At 39.3% G+C, this 23,631-nt stretch overlaps 1 protein-coding gene across 1 annotated transcript in view; it reads right to left on the bottom strand.

Annotated features, from left to right (window-relative positions):
* Positions 1-9,019: 9,019 nt before the first annotated feature.
* The window catches only part of ADCY1 (adenylate cyclase 1), a 380,962-nt gene continuing 366,350 nt past the window's right edge, over positions 9,020-23,631 (bottom strand). Inside the window, exons 19-20 of the mRNA XM_089669441.1 lie at positions 16,900-17,024; positions 9,020-11,626 (exon numbers count right to left, since the gene is read on the bottom strand). Of these exons, the coding sequence (XP_089525567.1) occupies positions 11,291-11,626; positions 16,900-17,024 (461 nt within the window). The 3' untranslated portion in view covers positions 9,020-11,290. The remainder of the gene's footprint in view (positions 11,627-16,899; positions 17,025-23,631) is intronic.

Below are 23,631 nucleotides of genomic sequence, written 5' to 3'. Positions count from 1 at the left end.
TGGCATACCAATTCTGAAGTACAGGTGTGATGTGTTGTGTACTATCTAATGATGTGGGCTTAAGCAGCCTAAAGACAAATCCTACCTTTTGTATACTATCTAATGATGTGGGCTTAAGCAGCCTAAAGACAGATCCTACCTTTCACTTTAGCCACAAGGAGGAAGTAGCATGCCACTAATAAATGCAGTAGAAACAATATCAGTGTCAATTAAGTATCTGTGCAGTGCTAATGATATTTAACTATGTATCTATTATTCTATTTCTGTTACTTCCTTAGTTGTTTTCTTCTGAAGATGTTGTCTCCTGTGGAGGGGGAATATAACAACTCAAAGCATAGAACATATCTCCCTAGATACCTATATATGACCAAGAAAATGGAATATCAGTTATTAGAATATGTTAACAGTGATCTTGATACCCTCTGATCTCAACCATTTTTTTTACAGTGGCTGAGCAGACCCAAATCTGCTTGAGGATCAGGTGCTGCTCAGCTTTGATACTTGAAGATCACTTAAAACAACTGTATCTGAGGCAGGAAATGAATCACTTTGGAATAAAGTTAAGCATCTCTGAGCCATCTGAAATTGCTACCATAAAGCCATCTCATCTGCTATGGCCATAGATGGTAAATCCTGGATTTATATTTAAAGTGTAATTAAACCCAAAAGTGTTATAAATGTCCTAACATGTAATATTGGATGCTAAACAAAACTCCCTAATCATAATTACATTTGTTGTATGTAATGTATTAATAACCTGGTTGATTCTGCCATTCACTGTTGCTACTTTCCTCTCTGTGTCCCTGCTGTACCATCAGATCCTTCTGGTCTCCTGTTGCCACCTCTACTGTGCATGCTCCAGAATTTAGTGAACAGGCAAGCCATTCACTTTCTCTTTTGTCTCAGTCTCGGCAGCATGACTATGTGTAGGGGTATACTCACTGTTCAGTGTCAAGCCCCTTCCTCTCTCCTCTTCCATGTGTTCTCAGTAATTTGTGAGGTGGATTTAACAGGGGGATGATTGATGGAGGCATCACATCCCCGTTAGTTCCCACCACATAAAATATAATAATGCACAGGCTGGAGGGGCACATCTACTACTGTAATCAGAAACAACTCCTCTAACTCTTCTCCCTTTTTTTTAATATGTCATGTGACCGCAGCAGCACCAATCAGTGCTGTACTGACACAGGATGCAGGCTTCCCTATATGACACATATAGCATACGTTATTGGAATCCCTGATGCTCCTCCTAGATATTTCCCTGTGGCTAGAAAGATCAAGTGACCACCACAACACAGAATGCATAAAAGGTGTTTAGAAGCTTTAAAAAAAAAAAATGGGAAGCAGGTTTATGAATTTACATACCTAGAACAATCAAGGGGATTTATTAGCTGCGAGTTTAGTATTACTTTAAGCCCTCAAATAGGTTTCCTCATTTCTTGGTCAAAAAGAAAATTCTCTTTCATTCAGCTTTTAAGCTTTTCACATAGCCTATAATGCAGACTATAAAATCTAAAAATCAAACTAATAACATAATGATAAATTGCCTACTCTGATAGGATGCATGTGACATACATGTCTTACTTTTATGAAAAGAAGCTGGGAAAAAAAAGAATTAATTAAAATCACTATACGTTAATATTGTTCAAATTGAAGCTGAACATATAGGAGGTATTCAGAGATGGTTACCTTGAGAACTACTCAACAACACAAATACCACTGTTTCTTATTACAAAAATCCCTAAAAGAAAAGATTGTGTCCTGAATGTGTTCCTACTAGTTTACTGAGTCAGTGCAAAACTTACAACAATGTGTCAGAGATTATGTTTTGAAATGACTCATTGCTCTTTCAAAATGAAGAAAAGATAGATGTCATCTAAAGATATAGTAAGCGTTCCATGCTTTCAAATGAACCCACATCATACAGAAGATTTTCTACTTATCCTGCATTTACAGATGGTCCAGGAAATACCTGACATCTCTGCCTTGTCTTTTCTGATTCAGAGTTACCAGTAATTACATGTTCTCCTCCTTATATATTTTAATTAGTTTGAATAGCGCTGTACAAAGATTGATGAACACACAGTTAAATATCAACGACTGACCTGCCAAACAATTTGTAATCCTGTTTAGTCATTCTTGTGATTCATGCATCCCTGCATAGTCTGGAAACAACTACACCATTTACTGGTTCAGCCTTATAGCTTCCTAGTTCAACTGTCTGATTATGAGAAAACAGACCAGCAGTGTAGTGTAATGATGGTCCAAAGAGCGAGACGGAGGTGAATGAGCTCCACAAATATGCAAAATAAAATAGGGATGATATTTGTCTTACAATGCAGTGTAGCAGAAATCCATGAAAAATAAGACTGGCCAAAGAGATTTACAAATCTGTTAACCCTTTGAGGACCAAGGGACGTATTTGTCCCATGTTTTTAATTGCGAGTATCATCTGATTAAGAACTTAAAACTCCTTTTTTTTTTGGTTTGAGTCAAAATATTAGTTCTTATCAACAAACAACAAATGGATCTAGCTTTTTGCCAATTATTCCATGAAATGGCTTAGTTACAGCAACTGAAGTGTACGAACTTTAAAAACGAAAAAATTGATTCTTTTGGCGTTCCAAAATCTTACGGTCCTCAAAGGGTTAGCGCATTTCTTGTACCAGTACTTCAGTTGTGTATCTCGGTGTTTCTTTCTGGAGTTCCTCTTCAAATCTCAAATGAGAAAAAGAAGAAAACAGAGCCCGCGCAAGGCACAAGTTAAATCTAGCCTTAACTTCATAACCTTAGCCTAATGCTAACGTAACCACAAGAAGCACTGGAAACCTTTATAAATAAGCCCATAAGACTCCCAACATGTTTTTGCTACAGTGAATTATACAACCACAATAAAGTTAAAGCTGGACTCCAGTAAGATATTAACACACAAAATATAAAGTAGTTATAATTTACAAAAGGCTTTATTAGAAATGCAACTAGTGAAAATATCTGAATCTTTCTTGATATTAATCTCCTGAAATCTCAAGTTGGGTAGAACTGGTAGGGGGAGGGCTGGCACCGGGAGCCATTTAGGTTTGCTGCATGCATATGGACTGACAATAAACATGCTGGCAGGAGAGGAAAGATTTGACCCCATTGTCCTGCTTCTTCATTGTCAGTCACAAGCCAGAGGCAGGGAGGTGATCTAGCTCTGTTGCTCAACAGCAGTAAAAAAGTGACGGCACCAGGGGTGGACTGACAACTTATGGGGCCCCCGGGCAATAGGGGATCATGGGGCCCCTGTGTCCTTGCCCACACTCAAAAAAAGCCTATAAAAGGTACCAGGGGCATTTCATGGGGCCCCCTACTGACCCTGGGCCCTCGGGCAGTGCCCGAGTGCTCGAATGGTCAGTCCGCCCTAGGACGCAACTGACCTGGCTCAGCTGTCTGGCAGGGATGGGTAAATCTAGGATGACTTGTCTTGAACAAAATGTTAAAACCTCTAGTAGGTATACCTGCCCCAGTGTAATATTATAGTTTTAGTTTTAGCTGCTAGCCTGCTGTTCACCGTTGAAATTATTATTATTATTATTATACAGGATTTATATGCCGCCAACAGTTTGCTCAGCACTTTACAATATAACGGGAGACAATACAGCAACAATACAAGAGGGTTAGGAGGGCCCTGAAATGAAGGTGTGATTTTGTACCAAATAAAAAAATGTGGCTTTATTCAAACCTGATTGTAGAGATCACATTATTGTTAGTGATAGTAACTGCCAATAGAAAAATATATTACGCATTGATAATTCCTATTTTGGAGCCAGTTAACTCCCCTCCCTTGTATACACGTAAGGCTACAATCACATGGCCGCACATTGAGGCCAGAAGGGGCTGTTCGCAAGTAACTGCTTTTTTGAGTGGTTACATGCGAATAGAGACACCGACTGCCTCTGGACGGAGGCAATGTGCAATCAGGGACAGCGATTCTGTGGAGTTCTGGCCGCACACAAACTGACCATATAGAATGCAGCTGCCTCCAATTTAGTAAATTCTTAATGCAGCAAACTATCCACCCTTATGGGCCACAGCAAGTTTTAAACATCAGCTTTGGGCCTGTTGATTATGCCATTACCTTTTTTTATTGCAAAAATATAATCATTACTTATGATATCAAAGTTATATGTTTATTATTTTGAGGATTCAAGGAAGATATATATATATATATATATATATATATATATATTTTTTTTTTTTTTTTCAATATTGCCCTCAAATAATATTTTTTCTATATATTAAAAAGTACAAAAAAATTAAAATGGATTGACCAATGGTAGTTTTAAAACCAGTAGCTAAAAAGTGTCCCATATACTGTATACCTACAACAAAATGAAGTTTCTGGTACAAAGCATAGCTAAGTTATTTACAGATGAAAAAAAGGCAGTTGTATAAAAAAATGTTACATTGTTTTTAAGCAACACTACAAAAAGGACAAATATAAAAAAAAAAAGAAAAAGGAAATAGTTTACAAATGAACGGTAAAAACAAAATCCATCAAAAAAGGGATAAGGTTTTAATTATGTGTAATTAGGTTTGGTTATGATAAAAAAAAATGTAAAATGTGGGAGATTGCTGATGTTCACATTATGTGTAGATAGAAGGACAAGTTTGACCTGCGCAAAAGCACTTCAACAAAATTAATTGTAACAATTTAATTATAGTGTGTTAATGAATGAAGCTTGCAATCACTTTGTGAAGGCTTCATTCACAAAGGAGCTGCTGTCTTTACCCTTGAAACACAATGTAGGATAGCCATATCCCACCCACTTCCAACAGGGAAAGCCTGGAAACATCTGCTCAAGATCTTTAAATGATTAAACGGACTCATCACATAAATTCATATTGTGTAAATATTCCAAATTCATATTTCCTAAGACATTTAATTTCAGTTTCTCCATCCCTGTGCTGTCCATCTCACATTTACAAAAAACACATTTTGTTTTCAGGTCTTCTCTTGTCCAATGCTTGTAAGTATAGAGAAACTAGAATCCTCATATTTTTGCCTATTCTTTAAAGGCACTTTTTCTGCACTCAGAGATCAAGAACCACTAACCTGTATAGAATGGATTGGATTGAATCAGCTTTGCCATTATTTAGTTTTTTTTAAGGTATCTGGAATGTTGTCTCTACTGGGATTTTAGTGTACCTCAAATAAAAACTTTTCCACTGGCAATTACTTTTATCACATATAAATTATTTCATTTTGTATTGCCTTATATCCTTTTTAATAGAAATCACAAGTTTTTAAATCTTTGCCCATTCAACAATTCATACAATTCCCAGATGTGCAAATAAAACTTACTACTTTGTAGTACATTGATTCTCAGTCTTTGGAGAACATGAGAGCAGTATGAGACATTCTGAAATTTCTAAATTATTCAGCTTTTTTGTTTCTACAAATTTCTGTGTTCATTTTTCATGGCATAACAAAAAAAAAAAAAAAAACCAGCTACTTTGAGTGTAAGAATGGATCTTTCATTATGACTTATTCTGATGTCTTGTTATAAAACTAATTTAAATCTCCTGAATACCCAAGAGGAAGAATGATATTAAGGATATTAGAAAAGATATGACAATAGGTCTGATTTATCCAGCATGGATTAACATTCCATATCAAGCAATATCAGGCATGATTATCACATACAATAGCATCCACTAATGCTATCATATCTGGCAAAAGTTAATACGTTAGGTTAAAAAACACAGATATTTTGAGATCAACCACAAAACAGGCATGATTAGAACCCTTAATCCCTAGCTGACCCAATAGCTGAGTGGATAGTGCTATTGCATTGCAGCACTTTCCTCTCACTGGACTTTGCAACCCACCAGAGATACTACCTGCTTGGAACTGTATGTTCTACCTGTGTATCCTACTTGCCCCCAACGTAATCGGGACAGTGTCCATCAGCAACAGTCATTTAACATGGCCCTTCTACCGTAAAAAACCCCCCAAAACTAAACGTAAGTGTACATATTTTTGCAGGGGAAAAAAGTTAATTATTTTTTTCACAGGAGCCTGCAAAGCATTGCAACTGTAATCATTGGATTACAGGTACAATGCCAGTCTCCCACAGACTCTTTCTCCAGCTCCCTGCCCACACCTAGGTACAGACTTTCAATTACTGAGCTGCAGGAAGTGTCAGTAGACTATGAGTGATCACTGCAATTGTGTTCCATTGAAAACTGTAAGTCTGTCTGCTACCCTGGCCTTTTGCCAAGCAAAGGGGTCCTGCGTGGTGTGAAAACGATGCACGTTGTGATGTGATGTCTTTTTAATAAAACTTTTGGATGACAGTTGATGAACCATGGTGTGCTTGAAAATATGTACATGGACCTGTGATGTCTCCAGTTTCCAGATGGCTGTTGCTGCAGAACTCGCTACCTCTGAGCCCATCCAGGATTGTTTGCGATTGGAATATCTATATTAGGTATGCACCGACCGGTATCAGTGTCAATACCAAGTATTTTCATGAGTACTCTCATTACCTGAAACCATTACTTTGTGGTGTGATTTGCGTCAATACAAAATGTATGAATGGAAATGGCACCACAAAGAATAGCATACAATTTGAACAGGAATGCGATTCATGTCCAAATCGCATGTGGTTCCCCACTGCTCCAGCATGCACCGATCCCATGCTGTCACAGGAAAAGCCACTTCACAGGTCTTGAAATCCCTGCAGCTTTCTCTTCTCGCTATTCAGGGATGGCAGCACGGGGTAGACGGGTTTTAATTGGTCAGCACCGTAATGGTGCTGACCAATCAGAAACTGGAGGCTTTGAAATTTTAGTTAGGTCCACAGTATACAGAGGACCCTTGATGTAGGACTGTGGCTTACACATGTATTTGCAAATGTGTGCAAACCAAACCCTCTGTTTTTAATGCAACTGTTAGACAGGGCCAAATTGATTGTTTTGCAAGCTGGCTGGTAAGTGCTGCTGGGAAATCTTTTGTTTGTTTTGCAATGTGCATTTCCCCTCCATGTGCACCTTACATCTAAGGCTGGCTATAGGTTGGGACAGTGGCCATTTATTGGGTAGTTGCTTAACTTGGATGTAGGGACGCACTGGATGCCTTTGCTGTCATTTTGGTATAGCTGGGGGTCCTGTGGTTCCATGTACCATTAAGGAGGGTTGGGCTCCTCCTGGCACACCTGCCCTTAACCTATCCATTTATACACATGCTCCTACTATGGAGGCTTTGAAATTTTAGTTAGGTCCTCAACAGGGGCAGACTGACCACTCATGGGGCCCCTGTGTCCTTGCCCACACTCAAACCACACCCAAAAAAGCCTATGAAAGGTGCCAGGGGCATCTCATGGGCCCTCTACTGGCCCCGGGCCCTCAGGCAGTGCCCTTGTGGCTAAATGGTCAGTCCGCCCCTGGTCCTCAATATACAGAGGGCCCTTGACATGGGACTGTGGCTTACACATGTATTTGCAAATGTGTGAAATGTGTGCAAACAAAACTCTCTGTTTTTAATGCAATTGTTAGACAGGGCCAAATTGGTTGTTCTGCAAGGCGGCTGGTAAGTGTTGCTGGGAAATCTTTTGTTTGTTTTGCGAAGGGTATTCAAATCCCCAGACCTTTTCTCTTCAGTATATCAGGCCCACGGATGCTGGGCCCACTAAAGAAGATATTTGCTTCTGACTACTCTGTAGAGTTACTGGGTCCTAGTGACCTCTTGTTTTGTGTACTGTTAGAATTAATATTGTTACCATACTTTTGTATACAACATTTATGAAAATGAATAAAATGTTATAATGATGAGTTCATTACATTTGCAGTGTGGCTCCCAGTGCAGGGGCGATTTCCATGACGTGAAGCATGCTATTGGGATTAATGACACCCGCACACATCTCTTGCGTTTTTCTGTGTGGGTGGTTGTGACTGCGGGATTAGGTGCAGACCTGCAGCAGAAACCACCTGCACAGTTGTGAACCTAGCCTAAATGACATATTTCTGACAGCTTTTTCAAATTGTAAACAAGCCAGTGAAGATCCTGGGTGATGTTATTTATCAAATAAGGTCATGAGCATATTTGGCTAATTACATTATCCAAGTTCCCTGGCACTGTTGTTTACATCCCAACAACTTTGGGGGAACTGTTATTTGTGATGGAAGCAGCAGCGGGACAGCATTGTGAGTGACCCTTGATGTACATAGTTTGACGTTGGATTTACATTGTGGCACTTTTGAATATTTTAATAAAGGGCTTTTTCATGGTGTCAGTTTTTATTCACCATATACACTTTTTGAGAATGAGTAACAAGGGGTACTTGTACCTTTTACTTGTGTAGGACTATGATAATAACCCCCCATGCACCCCACATCTGTGGATGAGGTCCTTGTCTGCCTCAGCATAAGGTCCCCCCTTGCAAAGTACCCTCTCAATGTTGACACAATGTAGTAGTACAGAGTAACTTCACCCAAAAGAGGAAGTTCTGCTTGTTTGCATCCTCCTCCTCTCCACTGCCACATTTGGCACTTTATGGGGGAGGAAGCAAGTACCTGGTTTGGACAGGTATTCGCTCCCTCTTCTGGTCAGATTTGCTGCACCGATCTGAGCCAGAAGTTCAGCCTCACCTCCTTCCCCTACAGCCTTTTGGGACACTTCAAGGTCAAGAAGACTGTGACCCATTTATATGTCCCAGAAGACCGTGACCCATTCACAAAGCATAGAGCACTTTGTGCATGCACAGTAGGAAACTGGCTGTGAAGCCACAAGGCTTCACTGCCGGTTTCCCTTACTTAAGATGCCAGCTCCTACACCCGAAGCCGATTTAAGAATTAGCTCAGATGAGGACATTGCTGGATCCCTGGACAGGTAAGTATCCTTATGTTAAAAGTCAGCAGCTACAGTATTTGTAGCTGCTGACTTTTAATTTTTTGAGGGGAGTGTGGGGCTCCGTTTTAACTTTATTATAACCAGATATATTTTAATTGACAATATGCATTTTATAGAAAAAAATATGTTTACCTATGATTTATTTTGATTTTGCTGCAGGTTGACACTTTAAAGTATTAGTACTTCAAAATACTAATACATCTGCCAAGTACCTCATAGTCCTATGGAATGTATCAACAAATTATCAAGTTTCATAAATTACATGTTAGCACTACATGCTTTATAAGACATACATTTCAGATAAAAATCATTATAGTATGATTGTCACCAAATAATAACAATATACTTTATAAACGCTCATACTGTCATATTCCACATTTTTTGTGCTATTTTCTAATCAAAAATACTTAAATAATTATTTATATAAAGGCTGCCATGGAATTTCACAAATATGGGATACATTGCCAGCAAAATGACACTGGTCATCATAGCAAAATTGTCTTATGTCTTTGGAAGCTCAGCAGTTGAAAGACAGCAAAAAGAAATACACACCCAAATTAGCCCTAGTGTGTATATGTACGTATGACCGTGGTTTGGACAACAGACTATAAGATCCTCTGTAATGCAATTTATTCTCAATATAAAAACATGTAAAATAAAAAACACCCACAAAATGTATAATATATAGAGAAAGTGAGAGAGAAGCAGATGTAGAGAAAACATTTTAGCTAGCATTCTATTGCCAATTTATTGCTGGTTGGCACCTTCTAAACTATAGTTGTTGTTTTTGCATGTTTATGTTTAGATGTGCCTGTTCTTAATTTAAATTTTTTATACTTTTTCAGTAACCAACCCAAAAACTTTCACAATCGATGTGTTCCAGTAACTACAGCATTAACAGAAATACCAGCTTTCTACAAATAACCATTCCTACAAGTTGCACTTGTCATCTCCAGAAAGTAAACATATTCTGGACTACCTATATCCAGCATAGCAATTCATCAGGAACTATTTTTGAGTAAAATCTGATTACTAATAGACATGAACTGCCTTAGAGTGACCTACCTGCTCGTGATTGGCTGCATGCACTTACTTTCGCTTACCCTGATTATGAAGAATCATGCTCATATTCACCAGGTTACATCCATATTTCTTTGAAACCACACCCATTTACCAGTAAGTCACGTGACTTCTGAGGTTTGATAATCAGTCAGTCCCAATCAGATAGAGACACTTGGGGGTGTCAATTGTCATAAACATGTTCAGCTTACAAAGTGCTAAAGTGTTTTAGAAAGGGATACTCTGAGAAAAAAATGTATCTCATCATAGTTGAATTGCAAAAAACACACTTTACATATATGAAAAACAAACAGTAGTTATTAACTGCTTCTTCTGGTTTGAGAACACAAGGATGACCTAACGGAAATGTCTTTGCAAGCGAAAGCATGCTGCAAATCTTAGGGTCATTATGAACTATGTACTACAACTATGGAACTATGTGCAAATAAACGGTGTAAATCACAATTTCTGTATGGGTCAAACATGGGTTACACTAAATAACTTTCAAAAACATTCCCAAAATTGTGCAGATACCAGTGCTTGTAATATTTATAAATCACCTAAATTATAACAATACATAGTGTAAGTTTTTTCAGTTATCTGTATAACCCCTGAGTCCAGTCTTTGTTTTCCTCATTTGCTGCTGTAGATATATAATAATATACTTCATGCAAAGACACAGATTACATGCAAAAAGCATGTATTGATATATCTCTGAAATAGTTGGTCCATATCTGGACAAAACCTCACAACTTCATCCAATGTGTGCAAAAGTATCCAATATTAAACATTTAAAGTGATCTAACTTTCAAATATTAGCACCTTCAAAAATTGTAACTCCTAACAAATCAAAATATGGAAGTCCTAGGAGATTGTACCAAAGTTTAGCTACAAAAACTGTGGATGTTTAAACATAAAGAGTACATTCAAAAAGGGAAGTTCCTTATCCCATAAGACTGAATGTATCTATCACTAATATTCACATGTTTGCTGTATTCTTTTGATAATATTTAAAATAAATAAGTACCTTAAAGGAATGTATCCCAATATATACCTCAAATTGTTATGTTTAACAGACACACTCATTCTCATTATGCAATCTTTGAATTTGGTTTCTCAAATCCTTTTAGAATTTGGAACATGACGGCTTGTTCCCTGAACACCTAACACAATTGTTAGCCCTTGGTTTTTCCATTCTTACAGTTCCCATAGTTCTCTTTGGTTGGATAAATTATCCTTGGTTTTGTGACTTCTCTTTATCCCTTATTTTCTTATTACAAGAACAGGCATTCAGCTCACTGTGGATGGCGCAAACAAGATTTTTTTTTTGTTTTTTCATGCCTCTTCAACTGCAGGCACAGAAGGAAGGTAATGAAGAGTCTGATTCGCATGAGATGTTGTAGCTTGAAGAGTACCCACAGTTGGGCTAGAGAGACTTGTTGCGGATGACACAGATGGACAACTTGCGCCCAACTTTGTTTGAATGTTTGATCTACCATAAGGGTACATTTTGCGTTCTAAGTTTAATGATCGAGTTTGTGCATTTGTTCCATCGATTTTTCCCTCAAGGAAATACGTTAACATCTCTCCTTTGCCTTTAACACTGACTTTACCCCGGCAAACAAATTCATAATTGCATCTCTTTAATATTCGATGAACATCTTCAGTTACCTGAGAAGAAAAGTTGCTTTTTAGTTTTCAGATATAAAAAACAGATAGATTAGATAGATGCTTGCTTATTAACCACTTGCCCTCCAGAGAATTTATCCCCCTTCCTGACCAGACCATTTTTTGCAATACGGCACTGCGTTTCTTTAACTGACAATTGCGTGGTCATGCAATGCTGCGCCTAAATGAAATTTACGTCCTTTTTTTCCCATAAATAGAGCTTTGTTTTGATGGTATTTAATCACCTGTGCGTTTTTTATTTTTTGCGCTATAAACAAAAAAAAAATACCAACAATTTTGAAAAAAATCTATATTTTTGACTTTTTGCTATTAGACATGTCCAGTAAAAAAAATTAAAAAAGATCAAATTTCGCCAAAAATTTAGGGCAAAATGTATTCTGCTACATGTTTTTGCTAAACAAAAATCCCAATATGTGTAAATTAATTGGTTTACGTGAAAGTTATAGCGTTTACAAATGGCAGTATATATACCATAGTTTGTAGCCACTATAACCTTCAGACAAACCAATTAACATCTACTTACCACTATGTGCAGAATCACATATATATATATATATATATATATATATATATACACAGTATATATTGAACATTCACATCAGTCCTTCACCCTCAAGGGGCGTACAATCTAAGGTCCCTAACTCACATTCATACATACACATACTAGGAACAATTTAGACAGGAGCCAATTAACCTACCAGCATGTCTTTGGAGTGCGGGAGGAAACTGGAGCACGCGGAGGAAACCCATGCAGGTACAGGGAGAACCTGCAAACTCCAGGCAGGTGGTGCCTTGGTTGGGATTCAAACCAACGATCCTAGTACTGCCAGGCGGAAGTGCTAACCATTTAGTCACTGTGCTGCCCATACTTTTCTTGCTTTTGTACTATGGGCTGCATTTCTCTTTAATATGTATTTTAAAAACTCTTGTTGTTTATTAGAAGACAGGTGTAAGCAAAAACCTATATTGGACTCTGTAAAATATGGGGAGCTTAGCTCTCCTATCTTCCATTCTACCCAAAACAGGGCATCCACCCCTCCCCCACTTGAACTTAATACATGCAGCTATATAGTATGCCCTATTATATGCTTAGTGGAGTGCCACTCCAAGTCCCGTTGGTATGGTTCTGATAATCCCACATCAAGTATGGTGCAGGAGTGTATGCTAATCGAATCTAGTGTGACAGATGCTCCAGGCGCTTAAGAGGTAGAAACTTCAGCCCCGGTTCCTCTTCATAGGCCACACCCCCTACTGAATTTTCCCTGCCCCTGGGGCCTAGTCATAGAGGACCTGAAACATATTTACTTTATTTTTCTTATGTTTGCTGTATAATGAAGTAGAATAGCTAAATCAATCATATTTCAAGATGATACCAAAAGGGTTTCTGCGTTATTGGGCAGTACACATCAAAGGTTTAACCAATTCAATACTGGGCAATTTTACACCTTCCTGCCCAGGCCAGTTTTCACGTTTCAGCGCTCTCACACTTTGAATGACAATTGCGCGGTCATACAACATTGTACCCAAGCTAAAATTTTATCATTTTCTTCACACAACTAGAGCTTTCTTTTGGTGGTATTTAATCACCACTGGGGTTTTTATTTTTTGCTAAATTAACAAAAAAAGACCAAAAATTTTGAAAAAAAAACACATTTTTCTTTGTTTCTGTTATAAAAGTTTACAAATAAATAATTGTTCTTCATAAATTTAGGCCGAGATGTATTCTGCTACATGTCTTTGGTGAAAATAACCCAAATTAGGATGTATTTTTTAGTTTGTAGGAAAGTTATAGAGTTTACAAACTATGGTATAGATCTGAATATTGATCAATCCTGAAGTACTGACGGTCAATCTAATATCTTGAGGTCCAAGAATGTCAGAACAGTACAGATATCCCCCAAATGACCCCTTTTTGCAGAGTAGACAGTCCGACGTACTTCATAAGAGGAATGGCGAGTTTTTTGAAGTTGTATTTTTTTGTCATAATTTTTCGGAAAATTAAAAAATTAAAAAAATTATTTTCACTATTTTTTTTTTACATACTGTCACCAGTGCAGTACAGCGTCATCATATAACTGGCATGGCGGTGAACAGCGACACTGACTGGTGACAGTATGAAAAAATTTTTTTTTTTTTTTTTTTTTAATTTTTTTATTATATTTAATTTTTTATTACATTTTTTTAATTTTTTTTAAGATTTTTTTTCATATTTTACTATGACCAAAATAGTACAATGTTACTATAGTAACACTGTACTACTTTGGGGAAGTGATCAGTATTTTTTTTTTTTTTACACAATTTGCTTATATTAAAGAATTACTTTGCTATAAGCAAGCATTTACCTGAATGACATCGATTCATTCAGGGGTTTTTTTTTTGTGCTTAGCTGTGATTTGGTCACAGCTAATCACATGACATGTGCATGTGATTAGCTGTGACCATTCACAGCTAGGCACTAGTATACAATGGATGGCATCATGAATGAAGCCATCCATTGTATACAACTGTCATGTGACCTGCTGTGATTGGTCACAGCAGGTCACATGGTACCAGCAACGGGAGCCGGTACTCGGATCTGTCATCGGCCGTGTCCGAGGTGCACGGGCGGTGACAGATTGCACTGCTGCGTCGCTCTGCAACCGCGCAAACCGCGCATGTGCGGGAGCACGCCAAATGGCGTGCACCCGGAAAGCTGCAGCGCTTTTCAAGCCGCCAAACGGCCATTGGCCGGGCGGCTAATGGTTAAAAACCCCAAGAATAAATTTTTTTTTTAACAAGCATTACATATAGTGTACAATTCACTGAAAACATTTGGTAATTTATAATTAAACTGGAACAATTCAGTACTGTCCGTGATACTTTTTTTTATTTGCACTAACATACAATTTTGACGACAGGGGACACTTAAGGGGACACTCCCCGAAAGCTTGTCCTCAAAATTGTATGTTAGTGCAAATAAAAAAAGTATCACGGACAGTACTCAATTGTTTCTGTCGCAAGTGCACTAATACGGCTACAATCACCTTAATTAAACTGGATAACTCATTTTAAGCTAGGTTCAAATCTGCGCAGGTTGCTGTTGCATTTCTGATGCGTTTTGCATTCTTGATGTATTTTGCATTTTTTTGCCAGTAGGGTTAGAAGTAATCATTAGGCATAGAACGCTAACCCTAACAATTACCAATAACCCCAACAACTACCGCTAACCCTAACTCTAATGCTAGGGTTAGGAGTGATTGTTAGGGTTAGTGTTCTAACCCTAAAAATGACTGCTAGCCCTAACTCTAATGATTACCGCTAACCCTAACCCAAAACTGTCATACTTTCCAATTGGCAAAAAAAATGAAACACTTGTATTTTTGGTGCAGATCCACTGAAGTCTATTACACAGAAAACCCAATCTGCTGCGAGAAACACATTCCCTGACCCTTTTCAAAAAATGCACCAGCTCAGAATGCACATTTGTAAATTAGATCCATAGGAAACCATGTTAAATAGTAGTGCATTTCTGGAAAAAAATCTCAAATGTGAACCTACAGTTGTGGCCAAAATTATTCAACCCCCAATGCTGTAAAGGGGTTTAGGGACTATAGTGTACATTTGGAATTGTATTCAGAATCAAATCCTACAAGGACGTTGTAACTACCCAAATGCAACTAAAATGACATCAATTGTTTATGTAATACAGTAGTAAATGGTTCTTATGTGGTTTCTTCATTGCCACAATTATTCAACCCCTTAAAGACTACCACTCTGAAGAACAGAGGTTCATACAGGTGCTTTCCATCAGGTATTGAAAACACCTGTGGATGTCACCGAGCAGCAATCAAGCATAATAAGCACCAATTAGGCAGCTTTAAAATGACTGTGATACTCAGCTCCTTCTAGACATTTACTGGTGTGGTTACAAACATGGTGAAGGCAAGAGAATGGTCCAGGAAGACAAGAGAAGAGGTGATTTCTCTTCACAGGAAGGGCAATGGCTATAAGAAGATTGCAAAGATGTTAAACATACCAAGAGACACCTTAGGAAGCATCATTCGCAAATTCAAGGCAAAGGGCACTGTTGAAACGCTACCTGGTCGTGGCAGAAAGAAGATGCTGACTTCGACTGCTGTGCGCTACCTGAAGCGTAGAGTGGAGAGAAGTCCCCGTGTGACTGCTGAGGAACTGAGAAAAGATTTGTCAGATGTGGGTACAGAAGTTTCAGCCCAGACAATAAGACGCACACTGCGTAATGAAGGCCTCCGTGCCAGAACTCCCAGGCGTACCCCCTTGCTGTCTCCAAAGAATAAGAAGAGTCGACTGCAGTATGCCAAAAGCCATGTGGACAAACCACAAAAGTTGTGGGATAGTGTTCTGTGGACTGATGAAACAAAATTAGAACTGTTTGGGCCCATGGATCAACGCTATGTTTGGAGGAGGAAGAACAAGGCCTATGATGAAAAGAACACCTTGCCTACTGTGAAGCATGGTGGAGGGTCAATCATGCTTTGGGGCTGTTTTGCTTCTGCAGGTACAGGGAAGCTTCAGCGTGTGCAAGGTACCATGAATTCTCTTCAGTACCAGGAGATATTGGATGGAAACGTGATGCAGTCCGTCACACACCTGAGGCTTGGGAGACGTTGGACCTTTCAACAGGACAATGATCCCAAGCATACCTCCAAGTCCACTAGAGCATGGTTGCAGAGGAAAGGCTGGAACATTTTGGAGTGGCCATCGCAGTCACCAGACTTAAATCCGATTGAGAACCTCTGGTGGGACTTAAAGAAAGCAGTTGCAGTGCGCAAGCCTAAGAATGTGACTGAACTGGAGGCCTTTGCCCATGAAGAATGGGCGAAGATACCCGTAGATCGCTGCAAGACACTTGTGTCAAGCTATGCTTCACGTTTAAAAGCTGTTATAACTGTAAAAGGATGCTGTACTAAGTACTAAGATTGAATGTCACTTGGGGGTTGAATAAAACTGATAATGCTGTGAGCACAGAAAAGACATTTGTGGTTATTTCATTATAACTGTTATGTTATATTTGTCTGACCTACAAGTGCCTCTTTAATGTAAATGTAAGCAAGATGACTGAATGATCAAAAGCAATGTCAAACTGGCCAAAACACTCAATTTCAGTGGGGGTTGAATAATTTTGGCCACAACTGTAGGCTTAAGTTATTTATGTGGAAATTACTGCTATTTATTGGCATAATGTGTAATAGAATGTAAAAGACAAAAATGTATACAAAAAACAAATGAAAACTTACCTGGATTTTTCCCTGCACCCCAGTACTATCCATTCTACTGGCAACATTAACTGTGTTGCCCCAAATGTCATACTGAGGGCGTCGGGCACCAATAACTCCTGCAACAACAGGTCCGACATTTATTCCTGAAAAATATAAAAAACAACAGTTACTCTTGTGGGTAATTGGCCGGGCAGGAAGTGGTTAAGTCTATGATCTGCCAGAGCACTTTGATCTTTTGACACTCCCAGTGGTACTCCTCCTAGATTGTATACATTTACATTTTTTAACATTAAACCTCTTTTGCCACAGTTGTTCAATTAAACAACACATCATTATTATTTTTATATAATATTATTATTATTATTATACAGTATTTATATAGCGCTAAAAGGTTTGCTCAGCGCTGTACATTATAGTGGGGGACAGTACATGAGACAATACACGAGGGATTCGAGGGCCTTGCTTTTTCGAGCTTACAATCTAGGAGGGAGGGGATAGTGGTACAGGAGGAAGTGGCTGTGGGGGATGGAGTGGTAGGAGTAGTGGAGGAGATCGGCTGTTAGGTGAGGGCGGGGTAGGCTTTTCTGAAGAGATGGGTTTTCAGGGTGCGCCTAAAGGTGAGGAGGGTAGGTGCCAGTCTGATGGATTGGGGTAGTGAGTTCCAGAGGATGGAGGAAGTCCTGGAGAAGTCCTGCAGTCAGGCGTGGGAGGTGGAGACCAGGGAGCTAGAAAGTAGGAGGTCTTGTGAAGAGCGAAGATTACGGGTTGGGTGATATTTGGGTATCAGGTCGCTGAGGTAGTTTGGGGCAGCATTGTGAATGGCTTTGTATGTCTGTGTTAGTAGTTTGAATTTGATGCGTTGGCGATCAGGAGCCAGTGGAAGGAATGACAGAGGGGGGTGGCAGAAGCGGAGCGGTTGGTAAGGTGGATGAGTCTGGCCGCTAAGTTCAGGATAGACTGAAGCGGGGATAGTCTGCGATGAGGTAGATCGGTGAGAAGGGAGTTGCAGTAGTCCAGGCGTGAGATAATAAGGGAGTGAACGAGTTGTTTAGTAGTGTCTGGGGTGAGGAACAAATGTATTTTGGAGATGTTGTGGAGGTGGAGCCTGCATGAATTTGCCAACGATTGGACATGGGGTTGGAAGGACAGGTTTTAGTCTAGAGTGACACCTAGGACTTTGGCTTGTGGGGTGGGACTGATGCAAGTTAGAGATATCCTGCAAGGAAGTTATTCCACTACACAGACTGGTGTCATCTGCAAACACTAAAATAGTACTTTTAATCCCATTACCCTATATAATTTATAAATAGGCTACAAATTCATGGTCCAACACTGAACCTTGGGGTACACCATTAATAACCTTAGACCATTAGAGTATGAATTATTAATCACTATTCTGTGAATATGGCCTTTTAGCCAGTTTTGTATCAATTTACAAACTGAATAGATTTTAACAAACATTACTGTGAAACATGTCGAGCGAATAAGCAAACGATTTACTATATATTATTGGAAGCCAAATGATACAATTTTGAATTTATTCATATTACATTGTATCAAGGGTATTTTGATTACCTTCTTCACTAAGTTTGGTGTTTTAATGAAATGTTAATAAAGTTTATTTGTAATCTTTAAAGTGGAACTATGGGCAAAACGTTTTTTTTTTTATTTTGGATAGAGTAAGGGAGGTTTATGACTCCTGTCAGAACTTCTTTCCTCCGTGTCCCATTGTGGAGATTTCCCTTCACTTCCTGTCCCATAGCCAAACAGGACATGAGAGGAAATTCCTTTAAATTAAGGGAATTTATTGGGATCCCCCAGGTCACCAGAACTAGTGCCCCCATTGTAACATTTCCCCTCTATTACTTTTCTGGGGACAACCCAAAATTTGGAATTTTCTTTTACTTTTACTAATAATGGTAAACAGGACAAATAGTGAGGGTGAATCTCCCTAATGGGGCACAGACAGCAGTAAAAACTGGCAGGGGTTCTAATACCTCTCCAATCTATCCAAAAATAAAAAAAAAAGTTTTGCCTTTAGTTATATTTTAATTATTCGTCTTTCTGTGCCTAAAAAGTCCACCATTTTTATCAGTAGTATATAGTGTGGGGAACTGTGGCAAACACTTTTGCAAGTCCAAGTATACTTTATTCACAGCCACTCTTTGTGCTGACTTCCCCATAAAAAGAAATCACATTTGTTTTGTGAATCCTAGCTGTCTATTGCTTAAAATATTGTTTTCCAGCAACAACTCTTCTATTTGGTCTTTTATCAAACTCTCAAGTATCTGTCCTACAGTCTGTAGTTACTTGGTAAAGACTTTGATCCCTTTTAAATACAGGTACCACAATGTCCTTGCACCAATCTAGTTGTACTGAACCAGGACTGAAAGAGTCTCTAAAGTTTAGAAACAATTGCTTCGAAATAAAGGGAGCTCAACTCTTTGGGGACACATGGGTGTAATGCTATCTGGTCTAGGTGCTTTATTCACCCTTATTTTGTCTAAATGTTTCTGAACCATATCAATTTTGATCCATTGGAGTTCTTTTAGGCCTTCTGAAATATTTTCCTTAATATAGACTTGAGCTCTCACATTTTCCTTTGTATACAAAGAGTTACAAAAAAAGTGTTTAACCACTTTCCCTCCACCCTATAGCAGTTTTACTTCTACAGGTTGGCATTCCTGTGCAAAATCACGTACATAAACAGCACAAACCAATCTGCAAGCCCTGGCAAACAGTTGCTTGCCGGCACCTACAGATCGTCAGTCAGGGAGGAAGAACAGAGCTATGGCTACATACCACTGTTGTGACAGGGGAAAGTCATGAATCATTTCTCTCTGCAGAGCTGGGAACACGATCCATCACTTTCCCTACTAAAAGCACCACCTAGTGTACACCAAGCACATAGCTAAGCACACACTGTTGACTTATGAGGGGTTTATGTATAATCTTCATCAGCAACTGTAAATAGATATTTTTCTAGCTATATAACCAAACTACAAAGCTGGAAATATCAGAGCTTGGTTTGATAGCGGTGTGTTGTACATAGACATTGAAACAAGTGATCAAGTTGTAGAGATAGCTTTGTATTGTATTGGAGGAATGTTTGGTGTGTAAACAGGTGCATGCCACAAGGAATGTTCTATTGTGTGAGAGGGGGCAACCACTAAATTAACTACCTTATCTCAGACTTTATGGGGCCCACATAACGATCTAGGCCAGGCCATTTAAATCTCTTTGTTTATATGAGGGCCACTTCAAAGTACCCTCTCTTTAGATATGCAATGGTGATGGCTATCTGGGGAATGCAGTTTTACCAGGCTATGACCTAAGGTTCCCTCCAAACTCTCAAGGATGGAGGGAATTTTGATGAGAAAGCCTGGATCCAGACGCCTCGGTGCCATGACCTGGCATATGTAATTTTATCACTAAAAGGGGAGGTTCTGGGATGGGGCTGAGTTATGTAAGCAATATAGGATGGGGAAACTGTCCAATCCTGGATGAGATGCGTCAGGTATGGAAGATGGATTGGATAGTTCTACCAATCAGGATGGCCCCATGCAAGTCTATGGGAGATAAGTGTATATCAGGGTAGGATTTGGGGAAAGACAAGGGAGAAGATACACCGATCCTGGGGGCCCCCATGCTACACCATTGGTAAATATCAGGACATTTCTCTGGCACTTATATGTATACATGATTGTTGTATGTGTTGTCTGTCTTGCTGTTTGTGGGTTTAGGGTATGAATAGTATATTCTTTAATTCATTGGGTGAATCATATACATTTTGTTTCTCTTTTTCTTATTGCTAAATAGATAGATTGTGGTATGTTAGTTTAGACCTCCCTACTATTCACCAATAAATTTTGGTTGTTGTGTTAAACCTTTCACTCTTGGTCAAAGAACTCTCATTAAGGTTAATCAAATCATATCAGAGAAATATTATATTTCATATTCCATAGATTTGGTCAACACACACTTGACCCTTTGATCACCCTAGATGTTAACCCCTTCCCAGCCAATGTCATTAGTACCATGTCAGTGCATATTTTTAGCACTGATCACTGTATTAGTGTCATTGGTTACCACAAAGTGTCAGTCAGTGTAAAAATGTCCACCGTAATATTGCAGTCCCGCTATAAGTTACTGATCGCTGCCATTACTAGCATAAAAACTAAAATTTTTAAAATTCCAGAATATGTACCATAGTTTGTAGACGCTATAACTTGTGCAAACTAATCAATATACAATTATTGGGATTTTTTGTTCCAAAAATATGTAGCAGAATACATTTTGATCTAAATTTATGAAGAAATGTGATTTTTAAAATGTTTTATTGGTATATGTTTTATAGCAGAAAATAAACAATATTGCTTTTTTTTTTCAAAATTGTCGGTCTCTTTTTGTTTATAGCGCAAAAAGTAAAGACCACCGAGGTGATCAAATACCACCAAAAGAAAGCTCTATTTGTGGGAAAAAGGGACATAAATTTAATTTGGGTACAGCATTGCATGACCGTGTCAGTTAAAGTAACACAGCGCTTTATCACAAAAAATGGCCTGGTCAGGAAGGGGTGTATATCTTCTGGAGGGCAAGTGGTTAATGCATTGGCCTGCTCTTTGTTGTCCCCAGTCACCAACTATAAATTATCTTGTAAAGGGCCTACATACTCAGAACTGAAATTTCAACTATGAATATATTTGCTGAATTTTTGTGTTTTTTCTCTTTTGTAACCTGTCGTTCATTTTCAATTTTTATGGCTTTGATTTCTTTTCTACATATTCTGTTATATTATTTGTAACTTTCAAATAATGATAGTGTTTCTTCATTTTTATATAGGAACAGAGACTGAACATACAGTATGTCTTTGGATAAGAGTGCTCTACAGTGGCCCAGCAGATAACGATTTATGGACAGCTGGGCTGTCATAGTGCAAGGCTGCTAGTTTGCTTAGTGTATGTAAACTTTTTTTTTTTTAAATGAAATCTGTAAAGCCTGTTATCTATGAGTTTGGATTATTGTTATATGAAGTTGGCAGTGGATGTATATGTTGCCCATCTGTTTGTCTAAACCTGAGCTTTGCATACACGTGCAAAGCAAATCTGACTTAAGGGACAGCCACACGTTGCATAATCTCCACTATTAAGACAACAAAGCACTCCAAGCAACTCTACTAAAGGTAATTAAAAAAAGGACCTGTCAGTGGATGGAACACGTCACTGAATTCCAAGTCACTGAATATCAATTGGTGAACAGTTAAATCCTTTTTTAAGAGACAGAAGAGCATGACACAACCGTAATTCAACCAAAGACAGGCCTTCCACCAAAAGTAAGTGATCATGCAAGAGGGAGGCTATTAAGAGGCTTATAACAACTCTAAGGGGGTTAAAATATTCAGATTTACCCTACCATGAATAAATGGTGAATATCAATATTAAAATTTGGGTCAAGAGGCCTATTCTGGGACTACTCACAACCTTTAAATAATTTTTTTTTCAGTTGCATCAAAGCCCAAGAAAGCCTGGAAATTCTGTGCAGCAAGGGCAAGTATTATATATATGTTTTCTATCTCTAGCTAAACTCTGGGCAGAAATATTTCCTTGATAGGGTATAAACTAATTTCTTGAGCATCTTATACCTATGCCATCCCAGATGTGACCTTCTACAAATAGTGGAGACATCACTGGGCTGCACACAGTATCTACACAAAGCACAGCTGTAGGAGGAACTCATCAAGTCCACCTTCTACATGATTCCGGCAGAAAACTACAGGTGAGGCAAATACAAGCCCAATCACCCTACACAATACATAAAGAGAGTGACAATCGACTCAACAAGTTCAGATTGCCACACTGTGAAGTAAAGCATCATGGCTATGTGACCTCTCTCCTTCACCCTTAGAGGTGGGTGGTTGGGGGAAACCACCTGTTTTTACCACTCCTCCCCCCTAGCAGGGCTGGTGTTAGAAACCATGGGGCCCCATATAGCCAACCTAACAGGCCCCCCCCCCCCCACACACAAAAAACGGCTTACTATGCTTCAGTTATGAATGAACACAGTGAGTGATCAGTACCAATCACTCTTTGGGTTAATTCAGGAAAGGAAGGGGCATGTGACAATATTTACTGGACCCTTCCCCCATTCTCCATCCTGAAGGATCGTATTGTGTGCTTGTAGCTGCCGGTGGGAATAGGAGAGAAGCTGGCATCACTGCGGGGGTGGGGGCACACAGGGGGGCCTGGGCAGCAGGGGTAAACATATGGTGCACAGGGAGGGTTTTGGGTGCGGAGGGGAGCTATTACTGGAACCACAGCCCCTGTATGGCTCTCTCTGCAGCAGCTAAAAACCAGCAAGAGGGGGAAAAGTACAAGACAGCTTCCAGCTGCTGCAGAGAGCCATACAGGGGATCAGTTCTAGTAATAGCCCCACCGTCACACCCACCACCCTCCCTGCCCACATCCAATTCACCCAGCTGCCTGGGCCCCCCCGCTGGCCTGGGCCCCATACAGGAGGACTGGTGGTGCCCCCTTATCCACGGCCCTGAACACTAGTGTTAACTAATGCCATCTACCAGGGGTGGACTGACAGCTCATGGGGCCCCCGGGCAATAGGGGATCATGGGGCCCCTGTGTCCTTGCCCAAACTCAAAAAAGCCTATGAAAAAGGTACCAGGGGCATCTCATGGGGCCCCCTACTGACCCTGGGCCCTCGGGCAGTGCCTGAGTTTCCAAATGGTCAGTCCACCCC

The sequence above is a fragment of the Staurois parvus genome, unplaced genomic scaffold, assembly GCF_062004578.1.
Source record: "Staurois parvus isolate SC_StPar_1 unplaced genomic scaffold, SC_StPar_1.0 ptg000077l, whole genome shotgun sequence".
NCBI lineage: Eukaryota > Metazoa > Chordata > Amphibia > Anura > Ranidae > Staurois > Staurois parvus.
The sequence above is the reverse complement of the archived record's forward strand: the minus strand, read 5'-3'. Positions and strand labels throughout refer to the sequence as shown.